Source organism: Styela clava, chromosome 7, assembly GCF_964204865.1.
Source record: "Styela clava chromosome 7, kaStyClav1.hap1.2, whole genome shotgun sequence".
NCBI lineage: Eukaryota > Metazoa > Chordata > Ascidiacea > Stolidobranchia > Styelidae > Styela > Styela clava.
In genome coordinates this window covers 1,400,275-1,413,055 of record NC_135256.1, presented here as the reverse complement: position 1 = coordinate 1,413,055, position 12,781 = coordinate 1,400,275, and the positions used below count along the sequence as shown (strand labels likewise).

The window sequence follows — 12,781 nt, the reverse complement described above, 5'->3', positions numbered from 1 at the left end:
ATAATTAGCTTTTATTATGTATTTGGAAGCGATTTAGTTCAATTCAATTTCAGGCCAGTCTCTGGTTGTCGGCGATAGAAGTTTCTTTTCAGTTGATAATATTTTGAACGCTGTTCTTCTTTGTGTTCCGACCTGCTAATTTTTATCGATGATTGCTTTTCTGTTTTGACGCGAGTTTCGCGGGCTTTACTGCATCTGACGTGTCACGCGTGGCTCTTGCATCTCGAATTTACGCGTCGTAGGACTTTCTTGTTTAATCTTGTTATGATGTTAGTGGTGTGGTTTCGCATTATCCGCTTTATTGACTTAGCGTGTGGGTGGGTTTTGGTCTCGTTAGGTAGACCTGTGGTGAAGGTATCGTAACCGGGGCCCCATATGACCATCGTCGTCATTTATTGCTTTAATTGTTCATGTATTTTATATTTCATTCTTATTAACTGCTTTCTAAATTTAGTTGCTATTTTTATGCCAATAACGTTATCGTTCACGTTTCCTGTCAGTTTCTTGTCGATTTAGGCCTTTGGAGCGTTATCATATGTAAGTTTATTTTCTATTAACTTCTGGTTATGCATTTACTTTCCGCCCTCAGCTTGTGATTGTTTATTGATTATTTCATTTTATTTACAGTCAACCGTTTTACAATAAACGCGTATGACATGGAACATCTGTGTGCCTAAATCTGACAAAGTTGAATATGACGCATTTGTTGAAGAAGTCAAATACTAAAGAATCTGAAGCAACAGTGGCTTCATTGTCGACATTTACGGAAGAAAGCGACTCTGCAGCTGACGAAACGTTTGAGGGCTTGCCATCCTTAACCACGCTTAGACAAAAGCGTATCAACACAGAGACTGAGTTTGAATCATTGTTGACCAAAAGTCGAAATTTGATAAACGAGAAGGCTCGAAGATCGCAGCTGGCATGCCTAAAAACAGAGTTTCATTTTAAACTGGCCGCCTATAATCAAATTGTATCGAACACATTACCTCAAATTCGCAACGCAGAGTCGAAAGCTGCTTTCGAAGAATGCGTTCAGAAAGTGATATCTGAAGTTGAAGGTATGAACGATGAAATTGATAGTTACATCGACCGTGAACCTGAAATATCGTGCGTGGCTCCTGACGAAGGGAACTCTCAGATTTCAAGTGAAAGGATGGAAGAGGAGAGCGATAATACAATAAATCTCCAGCCAGCGTGCGCCAAGCAGTCCGGTGGTGAAATGGGGGCGGCGACTGACCAACTTCGAGAATCTAGAGCACGAGAACACGACGATCGCCGAGAGACACCAACTCTTTTAAAGAGTCCCTTTATGAGCCACAGGTTCAATAACTTTGACGAACACGACGTGTTACAATCAACTCGAAGAAAAAAGTGCCCGCTTCGAACCAGAGACTTTTACCGCGTCAGATAAACGTCGTGAATATACGATTTCTTCACTCCAAGACATTACCAAAATCCTTCACCAGCAAACCAAATGCCGTTGCCAGACCAATCGGTAGACTCCTGGATCGATAATCTCCAACCAAATCAAGCAGGATCCAGAACGGTAAATGATAACTTTTCTCTAGCTGAGCAAACGTGTTTATCTTTGAGTTTAAATTCTAAAATGTGGGCTGAGCATCATTTGCCGCCGGTACAAATAAGTCCGTTTGATGGGAGTGCTATAAACTGGCCTAATTTCATTGAATTGTTTTATGAAAATGTTCATTCACGGTTAGACTATGGTGGTCAACGCATGGTGAGATTGTCCGCGTATTTGTCGGGTTCGGCGAAGCGTCGTGTTGAGGGATTAGGTACCGCCGGTAGTCATTACATACTGGTTTTAAAGGAATTAAAATGCCGCTACGGACAGCCGGTACTGATCGCACGGGCGGTGCTTGACCGAGTTGTAAATGGAAAACGTATGTCGCCTCTTTCGGCCGATAGATTGCTAAATTTTCACTCAGACGTGCGTGACTGCGTGGTGAATCTCAAAAAGATGTGTTATTTGGCTGACATCAGTAGCGTCGAGAATGTAAGAAGGGTTTCAAGCAGGATTCCTCAAGAACTGAACTCGAGTTGGAATAAATTTGTTGTAGGTTTTATTCACAAAAACTCTAATCCGACATTAATTGACTTTGAGCAATGGTTGTGGGAAAGAACTGAAGAAATCGCCAATTCTTTTTCTCCAGATGTTACTTGCAATGTGATCAATAGAACTGATTTAACTGACCACGAGATACCCAGAAGCGCTCGTCGCCGATTTCCGACTCCATTTTCAACGTTATCAAACTTGGAATCCGATTATACGTCATATAGTGACGCATCATGTTGTCAATTCTGCAATGCTCGCCATTCTTTGAGAAGTTGTGAGACGTTTTTCGGTGCGACCGATTATGTAAAACGTAACTTTGTTGTAGATTACAGACTTTGCTTTAAATGTCTTTAAACCGGGCCATCGTGCATTTATGTGTAGATGTGATGTCGAGTGTAGTATATGCAATGGGAAACATCACAAATGTATTCATGGAATTCGCATGTTTGAAAGCGTCCCAAGACCAATAAACCGACAGGGTATAAACAATGCGGTGTCTGTAACAACTAGAGTTCAATTTCAGTTGCTGCCTGTTCTGGTTAGGGGAGCTAATGGACGCTCCGAGTATACAGTTGCTTTGCTTGATTCGGCAAGTCAGGTCTCTCTCATTCATCCCAAACTTAAAACCAAATTGGATTTGCGTGGACGTCGTAAAAGGCTCATGTTAACCACCCTCGGAGGAACTGGGGTCTTGCATGACTCGGAAGCGGTCGAACTTTTTGTGCGTGACAAATTAAATCCCGACGGCGAAGAACTACATCTAAAGTCAGTTTTCGTATGTGGCACCAGAATTCCCCACCCTGAAAGAAGTCATAAAGATTTTGAAACCTTCCATCATTTACGTGGATTATCACTTCCTGACATTAGAGAAAACGAAGTTATGTTGCTCATAGGTGCGGACCATCCATTTGCCCACTTTCAACTTGAAAGACGTGTAGGGGGAGACAATGAACCGATTGCAATAAGAACACCACTCGGATGGACTTTGCTAGGCGCAAACAAACGCGCTTGTGAAGGATTTAATTCATGCTAATTGTCATTTATTACACGATGATTACAATAAATTGCAACACCAAGTTAAGCAATTTTCGAGTACGGAAGCGATGGTAATGAGCTACAACACGAAGCGCGCCGAATCTGTGGAAGATCGCGTGGCTGCGAATGTGAATAGAGCTAAAACGTCTATTGTTGATGGGCATTATAAAGTCGGCTTTCTGTGGCGTCGCGATACTTCCATTATGTCGGAGAACAGTCTTATTGCCCGTACGAGATGTAGGAATCCGAAAAAACGACTGTTGGAAAATGACGGTCTGAGAGATGTGTACTGCACCTCTATGAGCAAAAACATCAAACGTGATTGGGTGCGAGAGCTGACTGTTAAAGAACGTGATACTTTGGGTCCTCGAACTTGGTATCTTCCTCATCATGGAGTTGAGAATCCAAATAAACCTGGCAAGATACGATTAGTTTTTGACGCCGCGGATACATATTGTGGAATCGGTTTGAATAATCAGATATATTCGGGACCTGATCTCATTAAGAATCTGATTGGAGTTTTATTGCGCTTCAGAACAAGATTGATTGCATTAAATGCTGATATTGAAGGCATGTATCACATGGTGCGTCTACCACAGTCGGACACGGATTCAGTCAGATTTTTCTTGCAAGGAAATCTGAGATCCACAACCCCGCCTGATGTGTATCAATTTCTAGTGAGAATATTTGGTGTGGTCGACTCGCTATACGTTGCAAAAACCGCGCTAGATAATACCGGGCAATTTTCAATGGAAGCAGTAGAAACGGTTTTTAGGGATTGCTACATAGACGATTTGCTTTCATCAGAATGTAATGGTGACTCCGCTTTTTCCGACGCTCAAGAAAATTCTATTATATTAGCAAGCAGGAGTTTTCGATTGAAAAAATGGCTTTCAAATTTCAAAACATTATTGTCGAAATTTAACACAGGGGATTGTCGTAATCCTGACGTTGAATCAAATTTTGATTGTGCCCAGTTAAAAGGCGCTGGGACTTCATTGGAACACTAATGACGGCGATTTCTACATTGTTTACAAAGATGATTTGAAATGGGACAAAAACTTAGATAACCTCAGGAAGAATGCTTGGGAAGAGTGGACCGAATCATTAAAACAATTGACTAATTTCCATGTGCCTAGACAATATTTAGGCGCCTCGAAAACCGCTATTTATGAGATTTGCGATGCGTCTGAACAAGCTTACGTCGCAGTGGCTCACTTGCGTGCCAAGAAATGTCAGTGTGTGAATTATAGTTTGTCGATGGCCAAATCAATTGTTTCTCCGATGAAATTTATGTCCGTTTCCAAATTAGAGCTGCAAAGTGCTTTATTAGCCGCGCCCGATATTATAAACAGTCGTCCTTTTCTATTAGCGACAACGTACGTGATCCAGCTCCCCTCACGCCTAAATACACCTTTGGATCAACAGCGCATCAGAGAAGATGGAGACAAACCGAAGCAATTTCGAATCGCTTTTGGAAGCGCTGGCGACGAACGTATGTACCAATGCTGATGACTCGAACAAAGTGGAAAAAAGAGGAATTTATTGATGGTGATATCGTAATTGCTGTAGATGACGACGTGCCAAGAAGACGTTGGTTACTAGGGAGAGTTACTTTTAACCGTGTGTGTGTAACTACCGTCAAAACAGCAGGTGTGGAAATAACCAGACTTGTGACGAAACTATGCCTCCTGGAAAATGAATAACCCCTTGGAGGGTTATTGGGGGCGGCTGTGTCGGCGATAGAAGTTTCTTTTCAGTTGATAATATTTTGAACGCTGTTTTTCTTTGTGTTCCGACCTGCTAATTTTTATCGATAATTGCTTTTCTGTTTTGACGCGAGTTTCGCGGGCTTTACTGCATCTGACGTGTCACGCGTGGCTCTTGCATCTCGACTTTACGCGTCGTAGGAGGTTCTTGTTTAATCTTGTTATGATGTTAGTGGTGTGGTTTTGCATTATCCGCTTTATTGACTTAGCGTGTGGGTGGGTTTTGGTCTCGTTAGGTAGACCTGTGGTGAAGGTATCGTAACCGGGGCCCCATATGACCATCGTCGTCATTTATTGCTTTAATTGTTCATGTATTTTATATTTCATTCTTATTAACTGCTTTCTAAATTTAGTTGCTATTTTTATGCCAATAACGTTATCGTTCACGTTTCCTGTCAGTTTCTTGTCGATTTAGGCCTTTGGAGCGTTATCATATGTAAGTTTATTTTCTATTAATTTCTGGTTATGCATTTTCTTTCCGCCCTCAGCTTGTGATTGTTTATTGATTATTTCATTTTATTTACAGTCAACCGTTTTACAATAAACGCGTATGACATGGAAAATCTGTGTGCCTAAATCTGACACTGGTAATAATATTTGTATTGCTTGGTTTAGTACTTTTCGCTCGAGAATTTGGATGTGATCGGCGTTCTTTCTATTTTGTTAATATTTTTATATCAAAGTCTTTCCGACGGCTTCCTCTTTAGTATTGTGGCGTGTATCCCCGCCTGTCACGCGGGAGACCGGGGTTCGATTCCCCGATGGGGAGAACTGTTTTCCCAAAGCAGTTAATAGATAAATCTTTCATATAATTTTGCCACTTTTTCGCAAACAATATGTTAGCATGATTGTAAAAATTGATTTGTTTCGATTAATTAGCTTTTAATATGTATTTGGAAGCGATTAAGTTCAATTCAATTTCAGGCCAGTCTCTGGTAATAATATTTGAATTGCTTTGTTTAGTACTTTTCGCTCGAGGATTTGGATGTGACCGGCGTACTTTCAATTTTCTTAATATTTTTATATCAAACGCTTTTCGACGGCTTCCTCGTTAGTATAGTGGTGAGTATCCCCGCCTGTCACGCGGGAGACCGGGGTTCGATTCCCCGACGGGGAGAACTCTTTTTCAAATGAATGATAGATACTCTCTCACATAATTATGCCACTTTTTCGCAAACAATATGTTAGCATGATTGTAAAAATTGATTTGTTTCGACTAATTAGCTTTTAATATGTATTTGGAAGCGATTAAGTTCAATTCAATTTCAGGCCAGTCTCTGGTAATAATATTTGAATTGCTTTGTTTAGTACTTTTCGCTCGAGGATTTGGATGTGACCGGCGTACTTTCAATTTTCTTAATATTTTTATATCAAACGCTTTCCGACGGCTTCCTCGTTAGTATAGTGGTGAGTATCCCCGCCTCACATAATTATGCCATTTTTTCCCAAACAATATGTTAGCATGATTGTAAAAATTGATTATTTTCGATTAATTAGCTTTCATTATGTATTTGGAAGCGATTTAGTTTGATTCAATTTCAGGCCAGTCTCTGGTAATAATATTTGTATTGCTTTGTTTAGTACTTTTCGTTCGAGGATTTAGATGTGTCCGGTGTACTTTCAATTTTCTTAATATTTTTATATCAAACGCTTTCCGACGGCTTCCTCATTTGTATAGTCGTGAGTATCCCCGCCTGTCACGCAGGAGACCGGGGTTCGATTCCCCGACGGGGAGAACTGTTTTCCAAAAGCAGTTAATGAAGATAACTCGTTCATATAATTTTGCCACTTGCAAACAATATTTTAGCATGGTTGTAAAAATTGAATCGTTTCGATTAAATAGCTATGGTTATGTATTTGGAAGCGATTTAGTTTACTTCAATTTCAGGCCAGTCTCTGGTAATAATATTTGTATTAATTTGTTTAGTACTTTTGGCTCGAGGATTTGGATGTGACCGGCGTACTTTCAAATTTCTTACTGTTTTTATATCAAACGCTTTCCGATGGCTTCCTCGTTAGTATAGTCTTGAGTATCCCCGCCTGTCACGCGGGAGACCGGGGTTCAATTCATCGACGGGGAGAAAAAATGGATGATAGATAACTCGTTCATATAAATATGCCACTTTTTCGCAAACAATATGTTAGCGTGATTTTAAAAATTGATTCGTTTCGATTAATTCGCTTTCATTATGTATTTGGAAGCTATTTAGTTCAATTCAATTTCAGGCCAGTCTCTGATAATAATATTTGTATTGCTTTGTTTAGTACTTTTCGCTCGAGGATTTGGATGTGACCGGCGTACTTTCAATTTTCTTAATATTTTTATATCAAACGCTTTCCGACGGCTTCCTCGTTAGTATAGTGGTGAGTATCCCCGCCTATCCCCATTATGTATTTGGAAGCGATTTAGTTTGATTCAATTTCAGGCCAGTCTCTGATAATAATATTTGTATTGCTTTGTTTAGTACTTTTTGCTCGAGGATTTGGATGTGACCGGCGTACTTTCAATTTTCTTAATATTTTTATATCAAACGCTTTCCGACGGCTTCCTCGTTAGTATAGTGGTGAGTATCCCCGCCTGTCACGCGGGAGACCGGGGTTCGATTCCCCGACGGGGAGAACTCTTTCCAAACGGATGATAGATACTCTCTCACATAATTATGCCACTTTTTCGCAAAAGATATGTTAGCATGATTGTAAAAATTGAATCGTTTCGAATAATTAGCTTTTATTATGTATTTGGAAGCGATTAAATTCAACTCAATTTCAGGCCAGTCTCTGGTAATATTAATTGAATTGCTTTGTTTAGTACTTTTCGCAGGAGTTTTTGGATGTGACCGGCGTTCTTTAAATTTTCCTAATATTTTTATATCAAACGCTTTCCGACGGCTTCCTCGTTAGTATAGTGGTGAGTATCCCCGCCTGTCACGCGGGAGACCGGGGTTCGATTCCCCGACGGGGAGAACTCTTTTTCAAATGGATGATAGATACTCTCTCACATAATTATGCCACTTTTTCGCAAAAGATATGTTAGCATGATTGTAAAAATTAAATCGTTTCGAATAATTAGCTTTTATTATGTATTTGGAAGCGATTAAGTTCAATTCAATTTTAGGCCAGTCTCTGGTAATAATATTTGAATTGCTTTGTTTAGTACTTTTCGCTCGAGGATTTGGATGTGATCGGCGTACTTTCAATTTTGTTAATATTTTTATATCAAACGCTTTCCGACGACTTCCTCGTTAGTATAGTGGTGAGTATCCCCGCCTGTCACGCGGGAGACCGGGGTTCGATTCCCCGACGGGGAGATCTCTTTTTCAAATGAATGATAGATACTCTCTCACATAATTATGCCACTTTTTCGCAAACAATATGTTAGCATGATTGTAAAAATTGATTTGTTTCGATTAATTAGCTTTCATTATGTATTTGGAAGCGATTTAGTTTAATTCAATTTCAGGCCAGTCTCTGATAATAATATTTGTATTGCTTTGTTTAGTACTTTTCGCTCGAGGATTTGGATGTGACCGGCGTACTTGAAATTTTCCTAATATTTTTATATCAAACGCTTTCCGACGGCTTCCTCGTTAGTATAGTGGTGAGTATCCCCGCCTGTCACGCGGGAGACCGGGGTTCGATTCCCCGAGGGGGAGAACTGATTTTCCAAAGTAGTTAATGAAGATAACTCGTTCATATAATTTTGCCACTTTTTCGCAAACAATATTTTAGCATGGTTGTAAAAATTGAATCGTTTCGATTAATTAGCTATGGTTATGTATTTGGAAGTGATTTAGTTTAATTCAATTTCAGGCCAGTCTCTGGTAATAATATTTGTATTAATTTGTTTAGTACTTTTGGCTCGAGGGTTTGGATGTGACCGGCGTACTTTCAATTTTCTTACTGTTTTTATATCAAACGCTTTCCGATGGCTTCCTCGTTAGTATAGTCTTGAGTATTCCCGCCTGTCACGCGGGAGACCGGAGTTCAATTCATCGACGGGGAGAAAAAATGGATGATAGATAACTCGTTCATATAAATATGCCACTTTTTCGCAAACAATATGTTAGCGTGATTTTAAAAATTGATTCGTTTCGATTAATTCGCTTTCATTATGTATTTGGAAGCGATTTAGTTCAATTCAATTTCAGGCCAGTCTCTGGTAATAATATTTGTATTGCTTTGTTTAGTACTTTTCGTTCAAGGATTTGGATGTGAACGGCGTACTTTCAATTTTCTTAATATTTTTATATCAAACGCTTTCCGACGGCTTCCTCGTTAGTATAGTGGTGAGTATCCCCGCCTCACATAATTATGCCATTTTTTCGCAAACAATATGCTAGCATGATTGTAAAAATTGATTTGTTTCGATTAATTAGCTTTCATTATGTATTTGGATGCGATTTAGTTTGATTCAATTTCAGGCCAGTCTCTGGTAATAATATTTGAATTGCTTTGTTTAGTACTTTTCGCTCGAGGATTTGGATGTGACCGGCGTACTTTCAATTTTGTTAATATTTTTATATCAAACGCTTTCCGACGGCTTCCTCGTTAGTATAGTGGTGAGTATCCCCGCCTCACGTAATTATGCCATTTTTTCGCAAACAATATGTTAGCATGATTGTAAAAATTGATTTGTTTCGATTAATTAGCTTTCATTATGTATTTGAGATGTCTGCAAATGTCGACGCGTCTCAGACAGGAAATCTATAGTGTCATTCGAGTATAAATCAGGAAAGAACTAGAAAGTATACTTGACTGCCTGGATTACAATTCAATAAAATGGATTACTCCGCAGCTGCAGCAACACCACCAACGGAATCAACAAATTCACCTGTAAACACGCAACCGCTGACAGTATACCTGAACACAAAGCAAGACATGGATTTCGCCACTTTATTGGACTTACTGAAAGAAAACGAAAGAACACAGAAATTCTGCGACCAAATAAGGGGGTTATTTGAGTCCCGAAAGGGCTCATGGTTACTCTCCTTTGCCGAAGTAGATGGAAAAAGCTGCCGCGACGAATTCTTCAAAGCTACTGGTGGGTTGATCAGAGCAGATGGAGTAGAGATAGAAGTATCGATGCCAAACAAACCACCTGTTCGTATCTCCATAAGGGGAATTCTATACGAAACGATATTTTCCAAGGCCGCAGCAACCGTGAATAACCTTGGTTGTGGAAAGATTCAAAGTGCTGTTCGTAACTTTTATAGAGGAACACAAATATACAATGGATATACTTCGTTTTTAATGGAAGATTTCAATAAAGAAAAATTGCCGGACTTCGTTACCATCAATGGCCGAAGATGCAAAACGTTTCTACCACGAGAACTATATACGCCTACGTGTGGCAGATGTCTGCAGACGGGCCACATCTTCAATGAATGTGAAAATGACCCCGTTTGCAGACACTGCAAGAAATCGGGTCACCTTCGAAGGAACTGCGACCAGCGAGAGAAGGAATATCCCACACTCCAACGCAACCCCAGCGACGCATGGTCTGCACCCAGACGTAGAGAACAACCAACAACTGTTCAAAACGCCTCTGAAAACCTCGTACCAAAAAGTACTCAACCTGTACAATGCAATGGACGTGAAGAAGACGCAACAATGCCATCAAAGTCGCCCGAAATAGGCACAAACAAGGGAATTCCTCAAGAATACAATGAACGGCCGAACAACCCTGTGGAAGACGAACGAAAAATCAATGAACCGAAACAAAATGGTGAGAAAGAACGAAACGCAGAGCAAAATCAAAACAAAAGCATCATACAATTGGAAGACACTCAAGAACCTGTACAAATCGATATATCAGAATTCTCTTCCTCCGTAATGGAATCACCAACAAGCAATTTAAAAGAGATATCTAATTGGTCGGAGTGTGAAGAAATCGAGAATGTAATTAGCCCAATCATCAAGACACCGCCGAAATGCATCAATACCAGGCAGACGTCACGACTGAAAAAAACCTCAACGATTGGCAATACGCCCTATAACCCGCCATCAAAGGGCAGGGCATATGTTAAGGTGATGGTCCACAATATTGAACAACAGGACACACCATCGTCCTGTTTCTCTACCTCACCATTAGAAATTCATTCCGCCCCCGCATATCTAGAAGAAAGTACTCCTCTGCCGAACAAACTGAATTTGGATATAAATGAATCATTTATGGAAAATAAGGACTACAACAACAAGAGAAACAGACAGGAAACAACATCTTCCGAGTCATCATTGGACAAGGGGATCATAGGAAAGAAGAAATAATGATGTAAGTGAAACTTCTTTGTTCTGCTATAAACCCGTAAATGAACAATATTTATTTAAACTAAGGTGACCAAATATCCAACTACCACAAACGGTAGCTCGAATTTTTTCCCTTTTTACACATTAATGTAAGTCATGGCCCTCATAAAGCTAATCTCCTTAAATGCAAACGGCTTTCATAAACACTTGAGTGAAATGAAAAGTTTCATCCAGCATGAGAACCCCAATATACTCTGCGTACAGGAAGTTCATAGGATAGATAAAAAATCTTCGACAAACTGGGCCAATATGCTGGGATATAATATTTATTTCAACACTCTCGATATAACGGATAAACATCATAGTCGATTTTGGCAGGGAACCGCAATCTTAGTAAAGATAGAAAACACGATAGTACCGAATACGTACAATGCCCATATCGAAAATCGATGCGACAGCGTGGAGATTCAGATTGACGGTGAAGTCATAAAAATATTTAACATATATGCGCCAGCACAAAATGGACCGGGAAAAACTGAATTTTTTAAAAATTTGATCAATCTGTTAACATACTACGGTAATAGTCAAAACTTATTATTAGTGGGCGACTTTAATTTCGTTCTGAAACAAACTGACATCCTGGACCCCAGAAAATTTAAACTTCGACCCCCAGAAAAACTTTTTATAAATTACATCCAAGAAAATAACATACAGGACACTTTTCGGAAGAAGTACCCACTAAAACAAATTTTTACCTATCATACCGGATCACACGGCAGCCGTATTGACAATATATTTAACTCAAAAAGCATGGAACACCTCATTGCCTCTATATCGCACACAACAAACACCGTAGCCGATCACCTGCTATGTCCGGTAATCCAACTTAGAAAAACCCAAAAAGTCCGCTGGGGAAAAGGAACGTGGCGCAACAACTTGTCTCTATATAAAGATCCGACCTACGTAGAAATCATAAACAACACCTTCGAATCTACTCTGACTGAACTAGGAAATTTCTATCAAATTCAAGACTGGTGGGACAAATTGAAGCTTAAAATTAAAAAAACTACAGTCGCATACTCTAAAACTGTCGTCAAAGATAAAAGGAACCAGACAACTCTAATTCGGAAAAATTTAGACAAACTCATTAATGAAGGGAAAGCCAAAAATCTATTGCAAATTGAAAACCTTAAATCCCAATTAAGATCTCTACAAAATGAGAAGTACAGATTAGATGCATTAATGGCTAACCTGACTGACCTGGAAGAGAATGAAAAACCAACCACAAGTTTTTTCTCGAAAATCAAACAGCGAGCAAAACAAACCACAATAGTGAGGTTAAAAACGGCAAACAACCAGGTAGTGACAGAAGAGGGTGCGATCATGTCTATAGTTGAAGACTTCTATGGGGATTTATGGGGTAAAGAACATGAAACGAACGACCACTATCAGCGACAATATCTATCATTAATGAGCTCAACCCAAATATCTGAGCAAGAAAACTTTTTATTGGAACAACCGGTTACCAGCGGTGAGATTTACAGTGCAATCAAGTTACTTGGAAACAACAAATCACCCGGCATAGATGGACTTAGCAAAGAATTTTATATGACTTTTTGGAACACAATAAAAACGTCATTTACCCAGCTCATCAATA

The 12,781-nt window shown here is 39.6% G+C and overlaps 2 protein-coding genes and 4 non-coding genes across 6 annotated transcripts; all 6 read left to right on the top strand.

Annotated features, from left to right (window-relative positions):
- Positions 1–2,447: 2,447 nt before the first annotated feature.
- LOC144425079 (uncharacterized) lies at positions 2,448–3,107 on the top strand. Its single transcript, XM_078114349.1, has one exon. The coding sequence runs from the start codon at positions 2,448–2,450 to the stop codon at positions 3,105–3,107; it is 660 nt and encodes a 219-aa protein (XP_077970475.1).
- A 70-nt stretch (positions 3,108–3,177) lies between these two features.
- LOC144425078 (uncharacterized) lies at positions 3,178–4,119 on the top strand. Its single transcript, XM_078114348.1, has one exon. The coding sequence runs from the start codon at positions 3,178–3,180 to the stop codon at positions 4,117–4,119; it is 942 nt and encodes a 313-aa protein (XP_077970474.1).
- Positions 4,120–5,923: 1,804 nt separating this feature from the next.
- Trnad-guc (transfer RNA aspartic acid (anticodon GUC)) lies at positions 5,924–5,995 on the top strand. Its single transcript has one exon. It is a non-coding gene; the product is annotated as a tRNA-Asp (tRNA).
- A 1,430-nt stretch (positions 5,996–7,425) lies between these two features.
- Positions 7,426–7,497, top strand: Trnad-guc (transfer RNA aspartic acid (anticodon GUC)). Its single transcript has one exon. It is a non-coding gene; the product is annotated as a tRNA-Asp (tRNA).
- A 272-nt stretch (positions 7,498–7,769) lies between these two features.
- Positions 7,770–7,841, top strand: Trnad-guc (transfer RNA aspartic acid (anticodon GUC)). The gene has a single exon. It is a non-coding gene; the product is annotated as a tRNA-Asp (tRNA).
- Positions 7,842–8,114: 273 nt separating this feature from the next.
- Positions 8,115–8,186, top strand: Trnad-guc (transfer RNA aspartic acid (anticodon GUC)). Its single transcript has one exon. It is a non-coding gene; the product is annotated as a tRNA-Asp (tRNA).
- Positions 8,187–12,781: the final 4,595 nt, after the last annotated feature.